General features: G+C 38.7%; 1 protein-coding gene across 2 annotated transcripts; it reads left to right on the top strand.

The window, feature by feature from the left end:
* The first annotated feature begins 924 nt into the window (after window positions 1-924).
* ctdsp1 (CTD (carboxy-terminal domain, RNA polymerase II, polypeptide A) small phosphatase 1) lies at window positions 925-25,907 on the top strand. Of its 2 annotated transcripts, XM_057336552.1 has the most exons (7): window positions 925-1,289; window positions 12,972-13,126; window positions 19,208-19,309; window positions 21,406-21,462; window positions 22,232-22,324; window positions 22,697-22,882; window positions 23,327-25,542. In XM_057336552.1, the coding sequence occupies exons 1-7, from the start codon at window positions 1,220-1,222 to the stop codon at window positions 23,453-23,455; spliced, it is 792 nt and encodes a 263-aa protein (XP_057192535.1). In that variant the 5' UTR covers window positions 925-1,219; the 3' UTR covers window positions 23,456-25,542. The 2 variants fall into 2 exon arrangements, with proteins under 2 accessions (XP_057192535.1, XP_057192534.1); XM_057336551.1 differs by lacking the exons at window positions 925-1,289; window positions 12,972-13,126 and adding an exon at window positions 13,516-17,211 and having other exon boundaries at window positions 23,327-25,907.
* Window positions 25,908-26,204: the final 297 nt, after the last annotated feature.

Genomic DNA, 26,204 nt, shown 5'->3' with positions numbered 1-26,204 from the left:
TCTTATATTAAATACAATGTAACATTAAGAAATATACATTTCACAATAAATACATTCTCTGAGAGTTTATATTCTGCAGATATCACATCCACAACACTGGAAAAAAAGACGTTTTTGACAAAAGGCTAAAATCTATGATGCGACCAAAATTCTCCCCCCCATAATGTGGACGAACTTTCTCATGTTTTTGGTGCATGACTGTTACGTGTAGCGTGTCATGAATACCAATGATGTGCACTCGGTAATCAACTCGACAGAGTGCGCGAACTTTGAGGACTCTCCCTAATCTTTCATTCTGAGGACGGTCTCAAGGCTCCCCGCTCGCGCAGCTCGTGCCAAAAAAGTTTTCCGACTTTACAATAAGTCAAAATCGGACCATAACTTGGTATACATTTCAAACTATGCTCGTCATGGTAACACTGACATACAATATCTCTCGGACGTTGAAAATGCGCTTTTAAGTCAGAATTGATCGTTCTCTTACGGCGAGGCCGAGAGATCTTTTAAACTTTGTTTGCGTGTTGGACTTTGTAGATTTAAAGGGGCAACGCACATGACTGAAATACGATTGGAAGGGATTGGGACAGCTTGTGCAATAGATTGATTTTCTAGTTTTGGTAAAAGAAGAAAAACACACGATGGGGTGCGTAGCAAATTAATAAAAGAAAGTTACACTGAGTGAACGACGTTTTAAATGAGTCAAAACGGTCTTTGTGTGTCGGACCACCACCATCCTATTTTTTATTTACGAGTACTTTTTATATATGTGAGTATAATAGTACTAAAAAGCTGTTTGTATCCGTTTTCATTTTGATTTCTGTATCTCGTCCCCGTATATAAATTCCGAACCTTAGTGTGCTTTAGTAGAAGTTTTGCGCTCGCTTTAAGTGCGTTGCCGCTTTAAGACGAGGGGTGCCTTGAAACCGGCGAGTTCCATGTTTTTATCTGAAATTGAGAGCAGAGCCGAGCTCCATGTTGTGAAAAGTTATCATCTACAAACTTAACTTTTTATTATCATTTCTATTTAATTTTCCTTTTTCGTCTAACTTATACAAGCACGGAAGTCGCATTGATCCTCGTATGGTCCCGCACTATGCATATTCTCGGGCGGTAAAAGTCATTCGCAGGGAGGGTTTTTTTCAATTCAAACGTAGCCAGCGGAAATATTTTAATACGAAAACCACTTTTCACTTGCGCTTGGACTGGCTCTACGGATCTCATGGACCACCCGTCCTCCTCGATCATCACGCAAGTAAGCAGGGATGAAGAAGCGCCTCTACGGGACAAGAGTAAGTTAGAAGAAAGTTTGGGATCGGCACATGTCAAACTCTTTTGAGGAATGTTTGGGGCGTCACCGCTTGATACAAAGTTAAAGTGCCGCGTCGATTCACTTATGACTGAGAATTTAATGTTGATTTGCGGATTTCTGGACGTATTTTACTCTAAAACGAAGTTGATGATAGTTGATGCACCGAATGGATCAGGTCCATTCATTCCTGGTATATGATCCAGTAAGGTGTATCATTTACATTAATAGTTAAGCTAAACATGCATGCAACAGTAAGTTTTATGTAACAGCATCTATAATGTTTATTTGTATGGCTCTGAAGTGGAGGAGGCGTGTCCATGATGACTTCACTGACGTTTGAGGGAAGGTTGTAATTGCTTGTTTACTTCGTAGTGTGCTTTACTCTGAACCTGTCTGAGTCAGCCCGAGCACAGTTTGAGCTCTTAAGACATAATGAATGAGTCTGAGTTAATAGTTGACAGGTTATCATGAGGGAAGAATGCACATTGTTGTAAATATATTGCCATTTAAGGCAGCTGATCAATACAGGTTAAGACCATATAGGCAAAAAAAACCTATTTGGGTTTGTGCTTTGAGTTGGAAATATTTAAGATCACAAAAACAGATTTAGTCAAGTGTCATAGGAATGTCTTGGGTCATTATTTCAAAGTAAGCACTGTTTGTAGGTCAAAGGGTAGATGACTAGTTACCATTGAATCAACCCAACCAAAACGTCTAAATAAAGTAGTTAAGTTGTGTGTCCTGTGTTGAATTGACCCTGTTTATTCACCTGCAAAATTTTGCAAGTCAGATTTCAGATGTTTCAAAAAAGTGGTTCTAATCTTATAAACAATGCATTTCTTATCTGCTTATCTGATACGCTGTGTTACTTATCTGTTCTTTATGGTGGTCATTTCGGTGACGTAAACTAGTGGGAATGTGTTAACTAGTGTATCTAGCCACCTTTTCTTGTTTTGTCATTTTCAGTTGTTATAGACCACTTCGGATGACGTAAACAGCGCTGGTCCAACACGGGTCCAGAAGAACTTCCAGTTTCATTTTTTGAACACACGTTACACAACACAAACTTTGAACAAAATACAACCAATTGAACATTTATAACAAAAACAGCATGTTAATCAAATATTTTTAATATTGAACGATAGATTAACATTTTCAAAATAATAATAAAATAAAAACCGGAAGTGTCTCTGGACCAGTGTTTATAAATTGCAACGTGGTCTATATGTGACTCCGTCTGAAAACCCAGCTAAAGTCAGTTTTTGTGATATGCGATGTGATATGTAAAGAACATTCTGGGAAAAAATAAAATATCTTTAATATTGACTCAGTTAGGCAATGTCATAAAATCCAATTTAAAATAAAATGAATTGTTGAAACTTTATCTCACAATTGGATTATAAGACTTTAGCCTGAATTTCACAGACCGGGTCACATATTTCTCAATTGTACAAGTGCATAGAAAAAAGTATAGGCTATTAATTAAAGAAGACTTATTTTGTTCTTTTAAACTAGTGATGTCATACTGTGGTCTTGAAGCGTTTGAATAAACACAGCCATGCTTTCTGAATGATGGCGACTACTTGAGAACCTGGAGAGGATCTGGTATGGTTTCAGCCATAGCAGTCGCCTCACTGCTTGTTTTTCCAACCGCTGTGTTTTTACCAGCACTCCTTTTTCCCTCTTACGCACACAGAGATGGAGATGCTGTTTCTGTTACACATTTAAAGAATCCCGCTCCCTGTTGCAAGTTCAGTACAGAGCACGGAGTCTTCCCATCTGTCCGACCATTTACTTAGAAATGCATAAATCTACCAAATCATTAAGTTGTCCTAGCTGCAGAAGAAGATCATGGTCACCATTTAGGAGGATGCAATATGGTTATAAAACGAAATGTACTAGGCTGCCTTGGTGTTTTTTATGTCCTAGAGAATGTTGCAGAACTAGCTATATCTCAGGTTGTCCTGATAAGTGTAAAATGAAACAGATTGTACTGAAAGAAAAGATGTGACGTGCTTGAAGAGGAAACAGGAACAGCTATAGTTGTTTACCTGGTTACATTTGTAGTTATACTCTTTACGTACTCATTGTTATGGTTGTCACGATATCAGATTTTTTTGTAAAAAGTAATATTTAATTTTGTGTGTTTGTGTCTTTTCTATACTGGCCAATAAATCACACACAAAATACAAGTGTAGGGAGGCAGAGAGAGAGAGTTTGTAACCATTGTGGCTTTGAAGTTAAATAGGTGCAAAACCACGATCTACGTCAGAGTGTCAACCAAACACTGGTATTGAATTATTTACGATATGTGTAGTATTAACGATATTAATCATCACGTTACAGGGCTCCAGACTTTTGTGACTAGTTTTTGAGACAGCGCGATGCAATTTTTACAAGTACTCGCGCATGCACGACCTGCCAATTTGGAATTGGTCTAGTTGTTATATCTCATGTGAAAAGTCGAGTAGATCGCCTATGTGTGTGAGAAGGATAGAATCCGGTGCTGCGGGTGACCCACATCAATTAAGTGAAGTGAAAGTGACCTATTAGTCAGATATGGTGACCCATACCCAAAATGTGACCTCTGCATTTAACCCATCCAGAGAGTAGTGAACACACGCACAGCAAGTGGTGAACACACGTACACCCAGAGCAGTGGGCAGCTATCACTGCAGCGCCCGGGGAGCAAGTAGGGGTAAGGTCTTGCTCAAGGGCACTTCACTCGTTACCCGCCGGCCCTGGGAATCGAACCGGCAACCTTCTGGTCACGAGTCCGACTCTCTAACCATTAACAAAAAGGGAGCTGATCGTGGACACTCTAGTCCAGTGGTCACCAACCCTGTTCCTGGAGATCGACCGTCCTGCAGACTGCAGCTCCAACCCTGCTTCAGCACACCTGTCTGTAATTATCAAGTGAACCTGAACACCTTGATTATATAGTTCAGGTGTGTTTGATTGGGGTTAGAGCTGAAATCTTCAGGACGGTCGATCTCCAGGAGCAGGGTTGGTGACCACTGCAGTCTAGTCAATGCTTTTTTTATACCAGCCGCAAAGCCGCCTTGCTAAATATACACTCCTAGGCTGTGTCCGAAATCGCCCACTATAACCTCATTCACTATTCCACTATTCATCACGTAGGTCACAGCTCATCAAGTTTACAGACACAACGTGAGCGCATTACTACGATTCGCTGTTTGCAGTGACGGATTTTTTGAGCCTGTGGGCGAACAATTTGGCTGTGCACGATTAATGTCGATTACCAATAAATCATGCTGAAATCGAGCTGGCTCGATTATGCAAGGCATCGATAATTTTTTTAATGCGTAGCTTGTCCATGAAGCACGGCTCTGGGATCAGTAGGAAATGCTGCTCGATCTAAAAGCAGTGCAAGTTTGAGTCGCTTATAACGTGCATTTAAAAAAGCAACACCCGTCAAACATGATCATTATAAATATACTTTATTATCATAAAAATACCCGAGGAGGCTTGAGGAACAGTGATAAAAACATGTCCTTAGGCATTTCCTATAACTTTATGGTCTTCTTCTGTAGTGCGTATTTGGAGTTTCTGCACGAGAGCGCCCTCTGGCGTTCGGGTGCAGCAGCGTTTTACCGTACTTCACTCACAAGCTGTGCATAAATCACATGATATATATTTCGGTTAATCGCCCTGTTTAAAACGAAACTAACCGCGGACTCGGAGGTGTTCAGAAAACGCTATTTATCAGTTGATTACTTGAGACAGCGCTGAATCATTTCCAATCCGTTCACAACAGGAATGAACGACAGGCGAATGCTCTTGTTAAGTTTATGTGAAGTAATCTTTACATTGTGTTGTAAATATGACGAAAAGTGTCCTTAATACACAATAAATTCATCATAAGAACGTAAGACGAGCCCTTTCGTTTTGCTTTAACACAGTCTATACACAATAAATATATACTTTTTCATACAAAAATGACATGCACATTTTCTGTTGGTTCAGTTGAATTCGGAGTACTTATTTGGTCTGGTGTATTCACAGTTCAATCAGTACTGTATACTTAAAGCTTCTCTGTCGGCTCTTCCCTTTTTTAAAATGATGAGCAGAACCAAACCACTGTCACCTGCAGTTAAATGCATAGACAGGCAGTATTTTAAAACTATTTTAACACATTTACACACATACTTACATTTCTGTATAAATGTAAACGCATTTAAAATGGTTCTACATAATTCTATTTTAGCACGGAATTAACAAAAAAGTTCGCAGATTCCTTATGACCCTAGTATTGAGTAATGTCACATCCCTCTGAAATGAAAATAAAACTGCACATTGTCATTTCTGTGAGTTAAGTCTATTTATTATCAAAGTGTTTGTCAGTAATACAGCTATTTCGGGGGAAAATTTAAATAATTGCATTGCAGCTGATTTAAGGTGTGCCCCCGAATTTTCTGCTTGAGCTCCTAAAAATTTCAGTCAGGGGCTACAGTGCTCCTAGTAAAAAAAGTTAGACTGGAGCCCTGCATTATTAATATCATGATTATTGTTAAAACCAGTAAACTGCGACACCCATACTATTTATATACTGAAACTGATTATGTTTCCTTGAAGTAGAATTGCACAAAGAGGCCAGTTTTGCTCTTGTGATGTGCAGTGGTGATGAAACCTACAACGGTTGAGCTTGCATCAAGCTTAAACCTACGACAGTCCATTGCTTTCCAATGGGCTGAATAGTAGTTTATAATTCTACCATATGGCTAGCGCTCACCTATCTTTGTCTGTCTTTCAGCAAATGGATTATTAGGGTAAATTAATATTCATGAATACCCTAGTTATACTCTTTCATAACTGACAAATAATTTCTTTATATAGTTGTTAGTGTTTTAGTGCTGAATATTAAAGTTGGAAAGCTTTTTTTTTACTTTTTAGGTTTCGTTCTACGTGATTAGATTTAGACATTTTGCATCACGTGGCGTTAAGCCTCTAAAAAGTGCCGTCTCGTGTTTTATGGGAAGAAGAAATAAAGTGCGTTCAGAGGAGGAAGAGTCAAATGATGCCATTGTGGTCTTGAAGAAGAGTGTATGTAAGATCTCACACTTTCGTTTCTGCAAATGATTGAGAGGGAAGTATTCAAGGTGAAGCACTACAGATAAACATTCATCATTAGTGCTTTGCATCATAGCATGAGCGTGCGCACCATCACGTGTAACATTTTAGAGGCCATCAGCATGTATCTCCACACGTAAGGCTTGTTTCTACAAGCCGTGATGCTCATGAGGAATGCATTGCGTTCATACAGAATATGAGTGGTGACCTTTTACCGTTTTTCTCCTTTTTGTGTGTCTCGAATACTGTATGTTTTTCAAAGCTTGACAGAAGTCATTGAGCCTGATTTAAGGATAAGTAAATGAGAATACAACAGAGAATGTAAGAGAGTCCTGCTTGTTTTTCCTGGATTTTGATAACTTATTTTATTTACTTGGATGTTTTTTTCTCCATTCAAATTTGGCTGGGTGGTTAATAACACACTTTTCTGTTGTGTGACAAACTCGGAACACATATTTCATGTACTCGGACTTTCTGCTTGTTTTACGTGTCTATGAATGACTGCGTTGCACACTTAAACATGTTACAAGCGTGACACTCGTGGATTTGTCTGTATCTTACTGTACGAGGGCATGAACACATGAACTTCATCCACAGAGTTGTTCCTAATCTATTTTACGAGCATTTCACTGTTTGAGTGAAGCTACTGTCCAACACTGAAACTCAAGCGTCTTCATGACCCCCCGCCAAAGTAAAAGTCCGCTTAATTTGAACCAGATGATAAAATAATTAACTTGTAGTAAATTGATAAACTGTAGTAAACACTATAGTACACATTATTATTTACTATGCTAAGGTTCAAATTTATATAGTACACAAGAATTTTACTGCAGTTTAATGTATTTTTATGGACAAATGTATTTACTACTGTATAGTAAAGCATTGAAAATACAGAACTCAGAAAAATGTAAAAGGAAAAAACGAATTTGGGGAAGACTAAAAATGATATGGCCCAGCCCCTAATTTATTCATTTGTATAACGTTATTGTCCTTTTTTTCAGTTACCTTGTCTATTCGTGTGATGACCTGCACTTGTTTTTTTTTTTTAGATGTAACAGACATATACATGTGCTTATAACTGTTTGGCCTGTGCTACAAAACTTTAAACCTCTGTAGCACCGACACTATGTGCAAAAAAAGTACAGCCCTGTTTATTAAACTCAAATTGGATTAAACAAACACTTCCTGGTTGCTCCATGTACTCCGCATGTGCAGAAGTTCACAATCTGTAGAAAGCCCTGCTGCCAGAGAATCATTAGTCTTTAATGATTGACGATTGGCTATTTATACCAATAGGCGGGACTTCCTTCGCTAGAGCGGCCGTATTGAATGTTCCACTTTCCCCATTCATAATAATAGAACTGCGGCATCTTGTTAATAACTATAGTCTTTGGTCAGGCCTCACAAAGCCGTAGGACACCGAACTTCTCGTATAATTCAGTAATCGTCTTCTTAACAGCTTGGTCTTTGCGCTAAGAAATGTTTCTGTAGCCGGATTAATTTAGCCGCAACGATTCATGTGTCGACGTGTTATTGGATAATGTTGTTTACCGGGTCTTAGCTTTTAGTGTGACCCCGTGAGGAGCCGCCAAGACATTGTCCAGGACCATCGGATACATTTTGGGCATGCAGTCAAAGCACCTGTTCACCACTTTGTTATTGTAGAGTATTTTTAGAAAGCCTCAAAGCCTTGTCCTTGTCATTTCTCCATGTTTGGGATTGACAACGGCAAGAGCGATCGCCAAGCCTGTGAACGTTTACTAGGCTAAATATTCCTGATTTACCAAAACCTTGCTTTCTGTCTCAGAAGGTGTTACGGCCTCAGCTAAGTGGGTCAGTGGATGTGGTCAGTAATTGGAATCCCTGCCTGTCTGCACGGCATTGTGGATTATCCCGGCGCGGCGTTCCCAGGCTTTCGTTGTTCTGTACCTGTTTTGTTGTGTGCGAAACATGATCTGGTGGAGGCAGGACACAAAGAAGGCTCAGTGTGGCCCTTCCATTGCCTTGCGGCAGCTCTTACTTCACTTCCTGTTCCTATTTTGGTTTGGCCGGGCACAGCACTGTAGAGCTATGAGCCAGAGATATGGCTGCATTCCAGCGAGGGTGAGCAAGAGAGAAAGAGAGAGAGTTCTTAGGGGCCCCCGGAGGGGTTCTGTGAGGGCGACAAGACTGTGCTTTTGGATCCGCTCTGTTGGATCTGCCTTGTTGTTTCCTGTTCTGACCACTTTGCGTCAGTAAACAGTGGGTCTGTTTGACCCTTTGTAACATCAACTGCATGTGTGACTATCAGATGGGAAAAGGCTGGGCCGGGGTTTATTTTTTACACCTCGTTCTTGACGCGCGACTGTGAGACTGCTAAGACGAAGATATTTTAATAGCGTCTCAGGTTTAAACCTCACCAGCGAAATAGTGCTAGTGCTGGAAAGTTTGTCGTTCATCATTCAGAAATGTCTGTGGAGTGGTTCGCATTCATTATTGTACTTAAATAACATTTTTAGACCAAATAAAAGACTATTACTAACTATACAGAATATTATTACATTTATGAATAATATTGAGATTCTATGTTCACTAGCCAGTCTTAAAGAGAGAGTTCACACCAAAAGATCATTTACTCATCCTCATGTCATTCCAAACCGGTATCGGTATGACTTTCTTTCTTCTGCAGAACACAAAAGCAGGTAGTTCGAAGAATGTTCGTAATCAAACAACATTGGACCCCATTGACTGTATGGAAACAAATCACTGAGACATTTCTCAAAATATCTTCTTTTGTGTCACACAGAAGAGTCATAGCCCCTACACAGGTTTAGAACAACGTGAGTGTGAATAAATGGCAGAATATGTTTCAGTGTACTATCCCTTTAATTAGGGGTGGGCGATCTGACGATCTTAAAGGGGTCATATGGCGCGAATATGTGTGTTTCTGTGTAAGAGGCGTTACATTTCCGTCACACGCTTGCAGTATTCGACCAATCACTACGCACTGGTTAACTGGCCAATCATAGCACACCTCGCTTTTAAGAGCGATGAGCTTTAAAAATCTGCGTGTTTCAGAGAGGCGGGGCAAAGAGGAGATACAAACATGCACGGTATGTGGAAAATACAGCGTTTTTGAACCTTAAATCGTGTATACACATTGCACTACATCTAAAACAAACGATAATATTCGTTTTAGCCGTGTCATATGACTCCTTTAAATCGCGGTCGATCTTGAAGGGGTCCTCAATCCACTTTTCAACGGAATCGCGAGGATCGTGGTCTTGTCTGTCGTCTAAAACAAGAGGTGTGTTCGACATCATTCAACGCTACACAGACCCATTGGCGTATGACATTGAAAGGCTACTACGTATTTTTATGTGGACAAATATATTACTATTGTATAGTAAAAAATGGACAACACAGAACAATAAAAAATGGGTAAACTAAAATTTATATGGCCCTTATTTATCCATTTGTATATAACATTAATGTCCTTTGTTTTTAACCAGTCTATTTATGTGATGATCTACATTTGTGTTTTTTAAAGATGATAACAGACGTTTTATACTTGGGCTACCTGTACAACTGTTTGGCCTGTGCTAAAAAACTTTAAACCTCTGTAGCACCAGTGCTATGTGCAAAAAAATGAATGTACAGCCCTGTATTTCAATTCAGATCGTGGATCGAGATTCTTTGTTATGAAGATCGTGATATGCTTTTTTGGGAGGATCGCCCAGCCCTACCTTTAATGCATATCTATTTAAATTGGGCAAAAAAGGACATTTTATAAATTAGGCTACTGTATGTACAATGTTACTCACATTCACTGGCCTTTTCTCTCAAGGGGTGGCTTACAGGTTGTAAATTGTGAGATCGCGTGTCATGGTCGTAAAGTCAAGCGCTGAGTGGCCTCTGTCCGTCAGGTTTGGAATAGCACGAAGGCCTCTTTAAAGAGACCAAGATAAAACACATTCAACTGTGTGTGCTGAAACCTGTTGACCTGAATGATGCTACCATACAAAACCGTGAAGCTTCAATACCTCACTAAAAGAATCTGTCTGACACTACATTTCTGGTATTCCTGTTGGTTATAGCTATGTTTATTGGGAAGAGTATTTATGAGATCTTTTATGTACTTTGACTTTTTACTGACAACCTGCCAGGGACTACAGATGAAAATTAGCCCGTGTGGCTAAATCTGGCATAGTAACATGATGAAATGAAGTGCCAATGTTAATTAATGTGCAATGTCCCATTTGAAATTAATATTTAAATAATTTTTGCTGAGAAAAAAATCACCAAAAATGATTTATTTGTGTTATTAATGATATCATATCAGTATTGTTGGTAAATATTTGGTGTCACAACATTATAATATATATTTTACATTTTCATCTGCTTAATTATAAATGATTTATTAAGTCTGCTAAAGAAGTTAACAAGTTTTTTTTGGCTTTAAGGCTTTACATCTTTGTTTTTAAGCTTCGCCCAATCGCTTACTTTTTTTAAACACGAAATTGCTGGTTGCAGATCTTTGTGCATTCAACGTCAAATGACATCACCAGCCCTTTCTTTGATCACGGTTGTTTACAAACTCAAGTTGGTTCATGCTAATAGGGCGAAATGTTTCGGCATTTGTCCTTTCATGATGTTACTCATCAAGGTATCACATATACACCAGAGATACACAAATGGTCCAATCATTCATTTCTGTCCCCAATAGGGAGCACAACAAAGTTTTGTTTTGCAATTCTGTTTATGGCTCGAACTGAGTGCCGTAAGTGGCCAAGTCTATATTTGTTAAGAATGCCATAGCCAACCTCTGTCAGCAGCTGCCCGCGGGGTCTATTTAAATCTCTCTGATGTGTAATATCAGAAGAGTCCATGTGGACGCCTGTGTATTTATTCACCCCCCCCCCCCCCCACATACACAATCACACACATTTGTGAACTTGCCACCTTTTTGCCCGTGTTGCAGGTGCTTCACTGTGCGATGTTTCACTTTTACAACCCGTCGGATTCTCAGGATGCTTTCGGAGAGCGATTTATAGATTAGGCTCCTCCTAAGTCCGTTTTATGTTTGAAGGTCAAAAGACATGTTTTATATACCGATGATTGGTTGACATTGGCGTGTGTTATTTGGTTAAGTTTGGTTTTAAGGGCAACATTTATGTCGAAGGACATACCGCGAAGATAAATCTAAGGAAGAACACTGATCCAAATTTAAAACGCTGCCGTCTTCTCCTTATGGCTAATGCATCCAGTGCAAGTTCAGTAAGGTACTTTATGTTCCGCACATACGCACTTGTTTATCGTAGCGTCTTGGTTGGATACATGAGCTTTTAGTTTGAGTTTTGATCGGCACGCTAATCCTCCCTGTTGACAGCTGCTTCGGCTGTCTTCATTTGTCAAAAGATTTTGTCCGGCAAAGTCCAGCTTTCGTCACTGTTGTTCGCTCTTGTAAGTTGCTCGGAGGGTCTGGTGGACTCATCTGCCCAACATAGATCCGCAGTCACGTGGATTCCCTGTAATGTGTCACTATTCATGGATACCGGGCCTCTGTCTGCTGTGTTTGGTGACAAATATCTAGCTCATTAGCAAAGAGCTTGGAGTTCTTTGGCACGATTTTTACCTTATTTTCCCAACTTATGAAAGGGGTAGTGTTACTGGGACGCTCAGATTGTGAAGTAAGACTCGGGGAACTTATGGGTGTGACAGACATGTGTTTTCAATTAATGAACTCTCTGTTCTCTGTGTTCTACACCCTTTCTGAAAATCCATGGATGCTGTTTTATGTACAGTAAAAATCAGCTCTGCTAAGGGTTTCTTTCATTAAAAAATGATTACAACATTTTAGTAAGTGGCCTAGATGTACTGATTTGTATTTTGCTTTAAGGTGAAGAAACAGCCATCAAAAACAGAAACAGATATCAAAGGAATTCATAACAATTTTACGACGTGGCCAATTCGAATGAATTTGTATTATGTGAATCGTACCAAAAAGCATTTTTAGAAAAAAGCATGAATAAATCCCTAACCGTCACTTACACGATTGCACAAAAACTTATCTTATGGAATAATACAAATTTGCAGGTACGAATTGCCTTGAGATTATTTTGATAAGTGTCACTTACCAAAAGGTTGGGATATTATTTTCTCATTGTCTTTAATGATTTTGTAATCGTGCATTATTTGTAGTGCTGTCAAACCGATTAATCGATTTCAAAATAAAATGTTTGTTTATATAATATATGTGTGCGTGCCATGTATATTTATATGTATATATAAATACACAAACATGCATGTATACGAGTAATTTATACATAATGTAAATTATATTTAAATATAAATGTATTATTTATGTAAATATTTGTTATATCTACACATGTATGTGCGTACATTTATATATACAGTACATATAAATGTACACACCACACACGTTATGTAAACACAAACATTTACATGCCTCTGATTTAAGTGCCTCTGATGTAAGGCATAAGCTGTCGGAACTAGTCGAGTATGTGGAGATATATGTCGGTGAACAGCGGGGTAGCGATGGGTGTGATAAAATATGGTTCTCGTTTCCCAGGTACCCCTCCACATGCTGCATCCTCCTCGAAGAAACCCCGCAGTCGTGGTATTTTCCGCAGTCTCTTCTGCTGCCTGTGTCATGACGAAACGGATCACGTGCCCGTGAATAACAACGCCCCGCTCCTGGTGGAGGAGAATGGAACCATTTCAAAAGTAAGAGTTTATATATATATAGTTTTGGTAACTTCTTATTTTGAAATTCTGCTCTCTCCACCCCTGAGTCTTGCATTTTGTGTGTACTGGGCAGCTTGTGGTTAACACGACTAAGAGCCACATGATCCACTGCGATAGTGAGGAAACCAAAACCTTATGTTTTTGCGCAATTCTTTTCCTGTTTACAAGTTCAGCTGAATATACTGTGACGCTTAGAATTAATCTCTTAATTGCACTGGTGTAAAAATCCTTTGTCATCAATTTATTGTGAATATCATTATATAACGTGACCATGCGTGTGAAAACCCAGCAAAAGTCAAAGAATGAAAACATCGTAAAATGAATGCTTAAAATCAAACTTTGATGCTTGTTATCTCAAAATTAGATCGAGATTTTAGCCTGGATTTCACAGACAGAATCACAAATACATTTTTAGAAAATTGACATTAATTTGGCAAAACGTAAAGCTATCTGAATAATGCCCTTCCAATAAGAAGCTATTACATGGGTATGTCAAAAGAAATTTGGCAAAGCTTCTCGTGATTCCATGCGACTTATTATTCGGGGAAAAAAACACGCCTGCGAACAACTATGAGCAGATCGGGTGTCAAGACGCTGTAGGTGTCTGGTTCAGATTTATGCCTTCTTCAGCTTTTTATAGTGATTTGATACACCAGGAGTTATTTGTCACGTCTCTGAAGCACCAAAAATATCGCCAGGTCTTCTGAAGGAGGGCTGAGTGCAGGGTTCAGTGGTGTCTCAACCTCTCCGTCATGTCAACGTGCACACTGCTGCTGGTGTCTGAGGCAGGCTCCCTTCAGATCGGTGAGCCCTCGCCACAGGTCTCTGATTCCTGTGGACTCTCTGGAGTAAGCGAACCCACGGGGGAATGTTTGGAGCGTTTCCGTTCTTCTCAACTTTGCAAATGTTTCGGAAAAAGCAAGATTTCTAAATACCTGGAGTCCTCTGCCTTTTTTATAAGCGAGCGCTCGGAAGGTAAAATGCCCGCTGAATTGTGCTTTGGTCATTCGGAGGTCTCTAAACAAGGAGATCTTAAAAAGGAAAGCCAGTCTTTGGAACATGCCGCCGAACTCTTTTCAGACGGAGAAATTCCTGTTTGCTCCCTAACCGAATCCGATGGATTTTGCTTTGAAAATAGTCAAACTAATAGTGAATTTTCAGATCAGCAGGATCAGTCCAGTTCGTCGGGATACAGCTCTTTGTTGGACAGCTGCTCTGAGCACAGTGAGTGTTTTGGAGTAAACAGGGATGCTGTTGACTTAGTTGAAGTAAACCAAACTGAGGAATGTGATCAAAGCGAGATTTCTGAACGGGATGCTGAACAAATCACCTTGTCTGAGATGAACCCCGATATTTGTGAGACGTTTCAAGAATATGATGCAGAACAGTTAAGTCTATCTGAGATGAATCCAGATATTTGTGAGTCTTTTCAAGATAATACAGAAAAGTTACATGTATCTTGCATGAATTCAGAGCTTAGCGAGTCTTTTCCAGAAGATGATGCAGAACAGTTAAATTTGTCTGAGATGAATCCAGATCTTTATGAATATTATCAAGAACATGATACAGAACAGTTAAATTTATCTGAGATGGCTCCAAATCTTGATGACTATTATCAAGAAGATGATACAGAGCAGTTAAATTTATCTGAGATGGATCCAGATCTTTATGAATATTATCAAGATGATGATACAGAACAGTTAAGTTTATCTGAGATGAACCCAGATATTTGTGAATCTTTCCAAGGTAATTCGGAACAGTTTAATTTATCTGAGATGAATGCAGATCTTTATGAATATGATCGAGAAGATGATACTGAACGGTCTGATTTATCAGAGACAAATCCTGATCTTTTGGAGTCCTCTCCATTAGATCTTTTAGATCCTGAAAGCGTTATAGAATGTGACGCAGAATATCAAGAATCCTCGGAGCTGTACGGTGTTTATGAGGAGAGCGCCTCTGTCTTATTTGAACAACGCAGCTTGTCTGATCAAAACCTTGCAGTTGAACTAGATTCTCAAGACCTTGACACGTATAAACAATGTAAGCCGGACAATCAAAACAAGCCTGCTGAATACCATGTCAAACATGTTGACTCCGCTGATCTGTGTCAAGTCTCTAAAGAAAGCAAGCCATCTGACCACTGTGTGTCCCCTGAGCAAACAAGGCTTTCTGGGCAAATGGACACCGCTGATGACAGAGCGACGCTGGACAGCCCGGTAGAGACGGATGATTGTAGCCGGACCTACCATGTCCCAACTGAAGATACTTCACAGCTGCGTAACCAACTTTTTAAACCCAACGAATCCTCTGAAGACCATGCTGCATATGTTAAGACTTTAGAACAATGCACACGTTGTGGAACATGCTTCAAAAAATGTGACGATCGTAAAAAATGCAGTCCTGCAATTCCTAGCGAGCGGTCCAAAGGCCCACTTCAAAGCAGACTTGCCGAGTCATCAAGAACACAATGCTCAGTCTTTCACAGCTCTGAACTACCCAAAGAAAACCAAAGCAACAGCTCCAAAGTTAAGAAATCATCCACGTGTGATGCCATGTTTTCTGGATCGATGGAAACCTTTGAAGCTCGCTGGCTTTCTCAGTTTCTAACTGATCTTCTGAGACGCAATCAAGAGTCATTGAATCAGTCTGGCGACGATTCAAAAACCAATGAAGTTGATTCAGATTTCAATCCTGAAGTACAGGATTTGGTGGACTGCAGAAAGTTATGTGCAAAGTGTGCAGAAAAGGGGAGCTATGCTCATTTGGATGGTGATAAAGAGGAAACGTTTGTCCTCCATACTAATGTTCTCATGTCTCTAGATGCAGTGATCAAAGCAGGTTCTTCAGATGAATCAAGCGAGGAGGAGTATTCAGATTGCATTGACGGTAAAAGTCAAGACAGCTCTGAAACGGATGAATCGTTCAGAAGTTTTGCTGATGAGTCAGAATCATTTGAAATCTTCTCGCATCAAGCATGTGATAAGGTAAACCTTCTTAGAGAGCCGTCTATTCATCAAGAGTACATCGACGAGAGTGATGAAACGACCTTTGACACATATACAAGGGAAGCGTTAGATGTTTGCGAGGAAGCACTTGAGGTTGATTCTGAGGAACAGGACGGGAACGTCACTGGACAGAAAGGCCATAAGTCATATGCAGAAGCTCTTTCGGTCGGACTCCCCATTGATCCGGGTCACAGCCATGAATCTTGTGCTAAAGATGAGGCCTGTGAAACCGAAGATTACGAGCCTGATTTTATTGGTGAGAATTCCACACTATTTTCTGATGAAGTCGAGGGCAGTGAATCTTGCCACATAAACGGAGAGCTTGTTGAACCCCTAGATGATATTTGCATATCTAGTGTTTCACCCATTGAAGATTATGGACTTCAAACCGTTGTTGAAAATGCTTCTGAGAATTTGTCCACAGATTCCACACATGATGGAGATGACGCTCTTGAATTATTTGATACCGTCAAAACAGAAATTGAGGACAGTCAGGATTTAACTGAGCTTTTCAGATTTGAAAATGAGGTTGAAAATGAAGAGACGTGCCATGTCTTTGAAACCGAGGATGCTCACGGACCTTGTTGTGGAGAGATCGAAACTACTGAAGATGAAGCATCTCTGTTTGACTTTGAAGATGTTGTGGCGTGTGCTAAGGAACACGATAAAGAAAAAGATACGAACTCTGTTGAACAAGAACCTCACGTATCTTGTGCACTGGAAGAAGAGTCGAACAAAGAAACTGACGTTTGTGAGTTTTCCATCTTGGTTGGTCAGCAAGAGTCTCGAGCCGAGACAGAAGACATCTCTAAGCTTTCCACTGAAGCAGATGGTCCATCTGAGCAAAGCAATCGAAATAAAAAGCTTGAGCAACTTATACATCAAGTTGCAAGAAATGAGGCACCTGAAGCTAGTGAGCAGGAGGTGATCTATAAAGAGTCTGACCAGAACACAACATCAAGGGAGAACGATTCGTCTGAAGACAGTGAAGTAACAGATGATGAAGAGTATCCAGAGTTGTGTGACTGTGAAATGTGTGTCCCGCCCATAGAGCAGGTACCGTGAGTACTTTTAAACACACCTGATGCTTGGATGCTGATATGGATATTTGTGTATGTACTGTATATGTGAGACACCCATTCTAGAAATGTAATTAAATGAAATAACTTCAGTTCTTGTAAAAAAATGTTTTGTTAAGCATCTCCCTTCAAATGCATTCATTTGAAATTGAAATATTGAAAAGGTTTGTTTGTATGTAGGAGTGTTAAAGGATTCATCACGATTAATCGCATCCAGAATAAAAGTTTGTGTTTACATAATATATGTCTGTGTACTGTGCGTGTTAATTTTGCATTTATTTACACATACACATATGTATGTATATATTTAGGAAAATATATACATTAATAAATGTTTATATATCATTTAGATTATATAAATATATACATTCAAATATTTCCTATATATAGACATGTTTGTGTATGCGTTTATAAATACAAAATATATATATGCACAGTGAACATGCATATATTATGTAAACACAAACTTTTGCCATTAATTGCAATTAACCGTTGAACAGCCCTACTTGTATGTGTCCACAGTCTGATCTGAGTTGCCAAACAAACATGAATTTTAGTTAGGATGAAGTCAGTGGAAACAGAACTAAAATAAGCCCTCACGCAGGGTTCTTATTCCAAGTCGTATCTGATTCTGTTTTTTTTTAATCTGAGTCGCCTCTGTCCTGGCCGACCTGGAAATGAACCTGGTCAAAAGAACCATATCCGCCAGACTCCGCGTGTCTCGAGCTATGTGTTCTGTAACTCTAGGACAGACTTAGTTTCAGGCTGTGTGTGTTTTTGGATGTAAAGAGTGGGTGACCATCATGTTTGTAATCTCACCCCAGCAGAGGTCTGACACGCGATCATCACTCAATGGAATGTTAGTGCTCGAAAAGCTACTATTACACCCAATTAGGAGCGGTCGGTATGACCAAAATCCTGTAATGATACCAGTAAATTTACACCACATATTATTTTACAGATATTTTTACTTTACGCAATAATATTGTTAATATAAACATTTGTACAACGTCTGAGTTAAACAAAAGATTTAAAGGTATAGTTTACCCAAAAATGAAAATACTTTTAACATTTACTCAGCCTCATGTCATTCCAAACCTTTAGGACTTTCTTTCGTCTGCAGAACACAAAAGAGGATATTTTAAATATGGATATTTTAACCAAACAACATCGGCCCCCATTGACTTTCATCATTCATTATGGACACAAACCCATTTCTCAAAATATCATCTTTTGGGTTTCACAGAATAAAGAGGCATATTCAGGTTTTGAATGACATGATGGTGAATAAATAATGACACAATTGATTTTTATATTAGGGTAAACTATTTCTTTAAAATAGTGAAACTATTATAAAATGGGTAGCTTTTTACAGCTGATTTACAGTCCTGTTTCCCATGTATATACTGTGTACTTATTACAGTAAATATAATAACTTGGTAATAACTAGGTACTAACCCTGAACCTAAACTTGTACCATGTAGTTACCTTATACTACCCAGTACTTTCTTAGGTAAGTTCACTATAGGTACACATACTGTAAAATAAAGTGCAACCATAAAATGTTTAGTTATGCCTTTACAGTTTGATTGGTTAAGTTACATTGAGGCCTTTGTAAATATACAACATACTGTATACTGTACATACACCTGTGACTGCCCTTCATTTGGGTTCTATATTAATGTGCCAAGTTTACATGGCTTGGCAACCGTAAACAACATGAAGCAGTATAAAATAGCATATAGCAGAATCTTTACTATTTGACACGTCATGCTACCCGTCTAGACACTTAATCATACATTTAATAAATTATAACGTGTACAAAAAAGTTGATTATGTCACTAACGTGCAAATGTTATGTTGTAAATGTCTCTTTACTGAATCCTGAATGTAAACTGTATTTTTATTGTCCAATAGCTGCTTGTTATAAATACCAACATAGCTCCTTGTTTACCGTGGAATTTTAATTACAGGTCCCAGCCAAACCACTTCTTCCCCAAATAAAGTCTAAAGATGTTGGAAAGATCTGTGTGGTGATTGATCTGGATGAAACACTAGTCCACAGTTCATTCAAGGTAAGCAAATGTGTTGATCCCACTTTTTCCAACGGGTCATAACTGGACTGGGTGAGAATAAACTGTATGTCACATGCCGTGTGCTGTTGGCAGATCAGATCAAGCACTTCATGGTTATGGGATACACCTGACTTAAATGTTATAACTAGACATTTTAACCCCATGGCATGGGCCGAATTCACATTACAGATATTCAAGTTTCACTTCTTGATATGAAAGGGAAAATGTAGATATCAAATTGATCTCCACAAGTTGGTTTTCACTGCACCAAAGCGCGTGAGGACAGAAAAGGATCAGTTGAAATTTACACAAGGTGTGTCCTGTATGCCAGCGTTTCAACCAAGTAAATGTCTTTGCATTGTAATGTAAATAATGTTTAGACATGGTTCTAAGGGAAGCATGCATTTATCATTATAACGCCCCCATGCTTGGCCAATGAGAACACAGCATGAAGTTCATTATAAGGGTCAACTATGGCAAATAGTGGACACCAGTTATTTTAGATGGCAGGAAAAGCACCATTATAAATGCAATTAAAGCGATGATGGATTGAATGCTCCGTATTAAACCCAGAATGGCACTTTTTATCGTGCTTATTTGAGTTTGCCATGAATGGAATGTATGACATCACATTACCTAGTTCAGGTGTTATTTATACAAATTTGGGCAATGTGTCTGATTTGTGTTGCATTTACTTTGTTTTTACAAACGTGTTTAGACTTGGAGATATTCAGCAATCTGTTTATGGAAGATTTTTTTCTTGCGGAATGACATAATCAGGATGTTATGTGCAAAATTTGGGAAAGTCAGGCAGAAATGTTTCTCTCACTAGAAGAGTCGCCATTCTGACAATTACGGCCAAGTTGTTATCCCCTTAAAAGTACATTGCTATTAAATGTGTTAAATTCAAAATATTTAAGCACAAATGCTGTTCTGAATCTCACTTTGAAAGCATTCATTTACACAAGTTCTGTTCTTATTTCCTTACCACTATGCCAATCCGAGTAATTTTTTTTAGTGGAACACAAAAGAAGAATATTTACATAATACATATATATATATATATATATATATATATATATTTATAATATTAATATTTAATAATAAAACCTGAATGTGTGAAGCAGGTGCAAGCCCGGTTTGCAATGCAAGGTCATGGGTTCGATCCCAGTGAACACACATACTGATAAATGTACAGATTGAATGCACTGTAAGTTGCTTTGGATAAAAGCGTGCGCCAAATGCATAAAATGTGAATGTATCAAACTCCAGAAAACCTTTGTGCCGCTCTCATGTTGTTGTTTTGGAGCTTGACAGCTACGATAAATTGTTGTTTTTAAATTGCTGCGTTAAGAATCTCCTACAGTGTTCGACAGAAAAGAAACGGCACGCGTGATTGAAGAGTACTTTAGGGTGAACGTTTCCTTTAATGCACAGTTCAGCAGCATAAGAACAAACGTGAACTTATAGCATTTACCACAACGGCATAATGTTACTTCATGGCATCTGTGAATGTAGGTCACTCTGTCCTGACATCTCTATAACACATAACGCTGGTTTTAGGTTCTAGATCTATCTAAAGATCCAGTTTATTGCAGTATTCTGAAGTCTGAAATGGAGCCTTTTGCGTATTTACACACCAACCTCAATAACAACTTATTATCACTTGTGCGCACTTTTAGTCACCTGCAGTACACACAGACATGTTCTTGTAAAAACAGTTCACCCAAAATATAAAATTGTCGTTATTAAAGATGGTTTCGTCGGTTAACTTGTTTGGTTATCGGTCTGGCTATTGGCTAATAATTGATTTTATATTTAATTTTCATATATTCATTAATATTAATATTTGACTGTATATTAATTGTATTAAAATTAAAACAAATCAACAGTTATTGATTCTTTGCCGGGGTCTACTGGAAGTTTGGGCCACATAACGTTTGTTTATGTTGTTGCCGCTGAAACCATCTTTACAAAGCTTTTATTGAACTTTAAAGCAGTTCCAACGAAAAATAGTAAACGATAGCAAAATGATTATTTTTGGGTGTGCTGTCTCTTATGTTATTACCCAAAGTATTGTTTGTTTTTCTTTCCAGCCAGTGAACAATGCTGACTTTATCATTCCGGTGGAAATTGATGGAACAGTACATCAGGTGAGCCTCAACTGTCATTGGATGTGATTGGATAACTGAAGGTGATGACATAGTTGTCAGCTGTGAACCTCATGTGTCGTCATGACTAAAGGCTGGAAGAGAACTCTTCAAACAAGTGTTTTCTCTGTTTAACATGAGTGTTGCTACCTGACAGTATCACGGCCATCTTAGCTGATGGCTCAGAGCAGCGGGTGGCTATTTTTGTGCCGTGACGAAACCGAGGAACCTTGACAGGATTCTGAGAACTCGCTGGCCATCGATCTCTCCTCAGAGCGCATCTCCGGCTCTCTCTCGGGCCGTGACAGCACCTTGTCTTGGCCCTTTAAAGGGCAACCTCAAGACCATTACACCGGGATATGGACGATGACTGCCAGACTCTGGCTTTTGCCTGGTTCAAGTAATCCAGGATAGGCATGTGGTGTCAGGAAAGCCTATTCGGGATAACTTGGTTCAGGAATGAGACCACCAGCCGACATTAACCAGCTTGGCTGACCCAGTTTTATTTGTAAATCGACCCGTTTTATTGTCTCGTAAAACAGGTTTATCGTTGTGTGATCGTATAAAGCTGAAGTGGCAAGATATGCGCTGTAATATCAATCTTATTTATTTAGTAATACATCTTGTGACGGAATGGGGTAAAGCACTGTTTATGACTTCATTTTTTGACCTCGTTGGCTGGTATTCCTCTTCAGATGCGAGCTGTGAAATGCATTAGTGTCAATTCAACGCATATTTGAACCGTTTTCACTTGTTTGTTCTCTGAATGTAGGTGTATGTTTTGAAGAGACCTCACGTTGATGAGTTTCTCAAACGAATGGGAGAACTGTTCGAGTGCGTTTTATTCACCGCCAGCTTAGCCAAGGTAAGATTTGTTCAAGGAAATTTGCTCAACGCAAGGCATTTAACATCTGGTTTATTAAAAAGGCGTTTCAACGTCACTTACTGTATGACACAGTTTTAAAGATGGTAACCAGGTTCCCACGTCATTTCTGAATATCCTGGAGGAGTCATGGAATTGAATATCATAAAACGTAATTGAAACTGGTTTTTACAGGAATGGTGTACAAGGGGCGTTGACACAGGACACATTATTCTTTTTTGACAGTTCGATTGAGCATAACTGAATGAAGCAGTATTGCTTGATTTATGTCAAATGCCTTGAAGAAAAAATGTAATAATCCTTATCCTGTAAACTCGAACCCCCCAATCGAACAGTGTGTGTTTTGTTTGGCAGTATGCTGACCCCGTCTCAGACCTACTGGACAAGTGGGGTGCTTTCCGAAGCCGTCTTTTCCGGGAGTCGTGCGTGTTCCACCGCGGAAATTACGTTAAGGACCTAAGCCGTCTAGGCAGGGATCTCAACAAAGTCATCATAGTGGACAACTCACCCGCCTCTTATATCTTCCACCCAGATAATGCTGTATGTTTCTGCATTACTGTCTGCCTTGTTTGTTTTGCAGTGATGTATAAGCTAACATATAATTACTATAAAAAAATAGTCAATTTACTGTCCCTCGTCATTCCAAGCCTGTATGACTTCCTTTCTTCTGCAGAACACAAAAGATATTTTGAAAAATATTGGTAACCGTTCTTTTCACTTCTATTGTATGGACACAAAACCTATGCTAGTCAATGGGTACTGCCGTTGTTCGGTTACCAACATTCTTCAAAACATCGTCTTTTGTGTTCTGCAGAAGAAAGTAATTCATACAGGTTTGAAATGACAAGAATGTGAGTAAATGATGACAGAATTTTCTTCTTTTGGACAACTATTCCTTTAAAACAGTGCATTTGCTTTAACTTAGTTGTTTGCACTACTTTAAAGCAAACCGATGGTTTTGACATGGTTTTGTGTTCTCTTCAGGTACCTGTAGCCTCCTGGTTTGACAACATGTCAGACACAGAGCTGTTGGATCTCATCCCTTTCTTCGAGAGACTGAGTAAGGTGGATAACGTCTACACTGTGCTCAAGCAGCAGAGGACTACTAGCTAGCATGACACTAGAGGCAGCTGTCACTATGGGGCCAGGGAGGCTGCTGGGCTCGGAGCACCATGCTGCTTCCCCAATCAGGACCAGCCATTAGCTCAGTCCTCGTCACCTACCCAGAATTCCATTCACAGGATGTTTGATGGAGAAAACGAAGTGACATGACAGAACTGTGAAGGAATGCTTTATCAAATACACGCATAGAAAAAGTTCATTGATTGTCGTACACTTTGAACGGGTGACTCTTAGGAAAGGTGTCTTGGTTATATTTCCCCCCAGAGTACAGAAGAAACGACATTTAGCTTAAATGCCCATTAGTGCAATCTTTATAGTAATCATTCTGAGCACTATAAATCAAAATTAAACAATTTATAATTTAAATTGTAAGGTATTTATATGTAACGGTAGTAGTGGTTGTACTGCCTTTAATTTATGGTAGTTTTAATGAAATAAAAAATTACTATATTACAGTAATGACAGTTTAATGACACAGCCGTGAAGAAAAATAAATGAAAAAAAACCCTGAATTTTTTTAACATTAAGATCAAAATGAAAAAAAAGGAAATGGGCAAAATGTTTTTCTTTGTGCCTGTGAGGTCAAATGTAACCTGGGCATGTTTTTATGAGACTAACCCGATTATGTTCCATTTTTGCAACTCTTTCAGTATCAAGATTGAGGGAAGCCCTGTTATAATGAAACAAGTTCATTGTCCTCTTTGGTTGGTGATTTGAGAAGATCTGATGCAAGAACATGACTACATTTCTTCCTCTTCTTGGGTTCATGTTTTGAGCTAAACTTCCCTCATTCCCCGCGTTTCATGAGTTTACCTCCAGTGCTCAAGAAACACACATGAATGGCAATCACAGAATTCTATGCTGTTTTTTAATCTAACCGAAATTCTTCATTGGGCTTTGAGAAATTATTTTTCAAAAATCGCGTTTACTTTTTCGTTCTCCATTTTGATTTCCTAATCGGGCTCGAAAAGACCTGATGATACAATCGAGCAGCGCAGGGTTCACAAAGCAACAGATTTAAGGAAGGGAAATTAGCCCTGTACCTTTTCTGTATCGGCCTAAATTTCACTTTTGAAAGTTAAGCTGATGCACCGTTCGTTTTTGATATGCTATTTTCATCTAATGAGAGGTCCTTCACCGTGGCCTTAAGATTACTGTAGTAAAATCTTGTCAGACAATATCAAAGTGGTCTTATTTACAAAATCAGTATGTCTGAAACTGTATAGTTTTAAATTCATAACAGTATGCCATTTGTGTGTTTATATTAATCAAACAAGTAAAGAATACTGGAATCAAACCCTGATCATTCAGCTCAAGCAGAAATGTGTCTTTTAATGCCTTAACTCTCCATTAGATCACTAAGCTGTCAGATGGGCAACCTGGTTCTTTGAGAAAGTGGCATTGGGCATAGGTGGGCAGCGCAGTGGTTTGGAAACCCCCTGTTAACGCGCAGTGGACGTGCCTTGATAGTGATGCCATGTAATATGGATGTATTAGCTCATGTGGATCGTGTACTTGCTCAGCACTATCAGAGTTGATTTGTTTTGCAAGTGCCAATGTTGATGTTATGAAAAGTAATGGTGATGTTTTTGTGTGTCCAGGAGAATGCGGAAGATGATTTCGTGGTTTTTAATACTGGTGTTTTGTCCATTTTCAGTGTTTGCCGTTTTAAGTAGATGTGGAGATGACAAGACGTTTGGCATCTTTCGATACTTGTGATATTAATGAAAATAGTGCTGTGCCATGGAGAGAGGAAACATTTTGTTATTCATAAAAGGCTTAAAGAGCAGCTCGATTGATATTTCATTCTTGAAAAGCACAATTTGTGTACTTGAATCTCACCCTGTATTCTATTCTGGTATTTTTTTCCAATAGTATTTGAATGTACAGTAACATGGTTTGTGTATTAAGTTCTTTGGATCATATTTTGGGCTATTCTACATTGTTAAACTACATAATTTTTTTAAACATTCTTTAAAAAAACTCAATTAAATTTTAAATGTAACAGAACAAAATATAATAATACATTTATCAGTCTTCCTTCAAATCCACTTTTCTTTTTCCAAGATAAAAAACAAAGCAAAAACCTATTCCAGCATAATATTTGTTTGCATGCTACTCGGGTACATCGTGTCTTTCAACATATCAAACTGATGATACAGTACAAGACGTGTTACTGAATCGTATGTCTGACTGGGTACATTCTCCTGAAGTCTGGCTACTCATCAATCTCTGCACAACTTCTCACAGTTGCCTGCTTATGCAACAGGACCAGCCCAGTCCCGTGTTTTTCTGAGTTTATGTAATAGTCTTGGTAGTGATTGATTCAAATAATAAGCCGTCTTTGCAATATTTTTGCCGATTTGAGCTAGAAGCCACTTTTCCATAAACACACTTGTTTAAACTTTTTAACCAAAAATGTGAGTTTGACAAATATGAGAACAGTTAAGATTTACCGCATGTTTAGGTTTGTTTGCATATTGTTTCAACATTATCTAAATGCAGTCATTCCCCTGTAACCAATTTTAATCTAACTAGCTACCACTTAAAATTGTTTCATTCCCAAGTAACTAAAACTTAATGCCTTAAGCTTAAGGAAACTTTTGAGCTGGGTATACAATTACTTAATTCGTTTATTAAATATGGCTCCCTCTAGCGTTGGACATTGGGTAATGTTTCTTCAATGTACATTGTTATAGTATTGTCTCAGTAATAACATGGTAAAATGTTATATGCATAT

Source organism: Triplophysa rosa, linkage group LG6 (assembly GCF_024868665.1).
Source record: "Triplophysa rosa linkage group LG6, Trosa_1v2, whole genome shotgun sequence".
NCBI lineage: Eukaryota > Metazoa > Chordata > Actinopteri > Cypriniformes > Nemacheilidae > Triplophysa > Triplophysa rosa.
The sequence above is the reverse complement of the archived record's forward strand: the minus strand, read 5'-3'. Positions and strand labels throughout refer to the sequence as shown.